Source organism: Pempheris klunzingeri, chromosome 10 (genome assembly GCF_042242105.1).
Source record: "Pempheris klunzingeri isolate RE-2024b chromosome 10, fPemKlu1.hap1, whole genome shotgun sequence".
Taxonomy (NCBI): Eukaryota; Metazoa; Chordata; class Actinopteri; order Acropomatiformes; family Pempheridae; genus Pempheris; species Pempheris klunzingeri.
In genome coordinates this window covers 23,825,061-23,827,044 of record NC_092021.1, presented here as the reverse complement: position 1 = coordinate 23,827,044, position 1,984 = coordinate 23,825,061, and the positions used below count along the sequence as shown (strand labels likewise).

Here is a 1,984-nt window from a genome sequence, read left to right as displayed (position 1 = left end):
AGATCTCACGTCATAGAAACTACTTTTAGTAATTAACAGTGAGTGCCTGTAGGACCCCATCAGTCATAGCAAGGAAGTGAGGAGGTTTTCAGAGCTTTAAGATGCTCTGATTGTTATTTCATAAGAGGTGATTTGGGCCCAATCAAACACACCATGATTACAGTCAGTACAGTTTACACTTTCTACTTCCTAAGAATCAAAGTGATCAATTGTTTCTCTGTTTGGGACAAAGGAGGTTCTGATAAAATGCAAATTGTTTCTTAAACAAAAAGGGCATTATTAGATTAACTGCTTTATCAAATAGAGAAGAGATTCAGTGGGTGTAAAAAAATCAAACTATAATCACAGTAAATAATTATAAACATGTTAAAAATAACAATTCATATAAAAATGTTGCGTACATGTAAAAGTCATCAAGTCTGTTCTTCAGAAATCCTCACTTTGGGAATCTTGGAGCCGGAGCTGAGTGGTTAAACCTGGGCAGTCTGCAGACTCCACAGGGGCACACGGGCCCTCCTGCTGCCCCTGCAGGGCTCCACTGCACAGGGGCCAGTGAGGCCTCCATGGGGCCCGGAGACAAGAGGGGGCATTTAGCAGCAGAGGACGATGAAGTGGAGGAAGAGGAGGAAGAGGAGGCTGCTGAGGTGAGGAGGGACTCCTGGGTGAGGAGAAGCTGACTGGGCCCCGAAATGAGGGGCCACCCTCCTGCAAGCAGCAGCCGGGGAACGGGTCCAGTGTTCACCCCCATCCCGACGCTCACCTCCCCCAGCAGTCGCCGCATCTCCTGCAGAGACGAACCCAGGAGGAGGATGTAGTTCCTGGCCAGAACCAGAGTGGAGATTTTGGAGAGCCTGCGGCCTGGAGGAGCCCCGGGCTGCTGGGCCTGAGAGGACGAGGCAGAAGATGGCGAGGAGGCGTAAGGCACCATGACCTCTCTCAGGGCATCCATGGCGATGTTCAAGTCCTGCATCCGCTTCCTCTCCCTACTGTTGATCTTCCTCCGGAGCTCCTGCTGCTCCTCGGGGCTCAGCTCTCTCTGAGGTTTGGTCGATCTTTGGCCGCTCTGGAAGCCAAGCATGGGCACAGGGTTTAGGCGGGAGCTTAGGTTGAACCCTGGTGGGCAGTGCTGTAAATCCTGGACTGAGCCGGGTCCACATAGAGCTAGAGACTGCTCCTGGGCCCTGATCACTGGGTTTGACAGCACATTCATAGTCTCTTCAGAAGTGTGATGGTCTTCAGAGTTGTAGCTCAGTGTAGTTTTATTAAAAGATTTCAGCAAAAGATAAAGTTTGAGAGACAAACTTGTCAAACTTGACAAAATTGTCTAGAAGTCAAAGCAAAAACACTTCACTTCTGCTTTTTAAAAAAATCCACAAACAGCAAAAATCAAATCTTCATTCCATCCACCTGTTGATCCCCCTTCCACTTGCAGAAAACAGACGCCATCCAGCACAATAACGAGTCACCAAATGTTTTTACCTTTGCGCTTCAGAGGTTTCTGGCTGCACAAGGGAGTGAGTGAGAGCTTCCTAAAGCGGCAGCGCAGTTTTATCTCATTTTCACAGCTGCACGTGGTGAGAACGACAGCTCACACAGTGGAAAAGTGAGATAAATGCTCCCCTCACATACCCCCACCTCAGCTGAACTCCTCCCTGACGCATGATGTGCTCTTTAGAAGCACACACATGCACGTCTGACTTGACACTTAAATAAGAAACGACTGGTGGATGGTGACAACACCAGCAGAATGACTTTCACTGAAAATAAAGAGCGAGAAGACTAAAAGTAAGAAAAAGAACTTGAGTATTTAGTTAATCAAATAAGTAATTCAAGTTCACATTTTGCTATGAAGTCAAAATGCTACAATTACACTTTGGAAAATCTGAGCAAAATATTTTAAAATCTTTAAATTAGTTTTATTATCTATTATTAAATTACTAATTCAGATTGAACACGTGGATCATCTGGTTAAAAAGGCATGTGC

General features: G+C 46.2%; 1 protein-coding gene across 1 annotated transcript; it reads right to left on the bottom strand.

Annotated features, from left to right (window-relative positions):
- Positions 1-436: 436 nt before the first annotated feature.
- Positions 437-1,220, bottom strand: olig1 (oligodendrocyte transcription factor 1). The gene has a single exon (XM_070838685.1). It carries the CDS (start codon positions 1,208-1,210, stop codon positions 437-439), a length of 774 nt encoding a protein of 257 aa, XP_070694786.1. The 5' UTR covers positions 1,211-1,220.
- Positions 1,221-1,984: the final 764 nt, after the last annotated feature.

Coding starts and splice junctions, on each gene's coding strand:
- olig1 (XM_070838685.1), bottom strand. CDS start 1,210: ATGAATGTGCTGTCAAACCCAGTGATCAGGGCCCAGGAGCAGTCTCTA.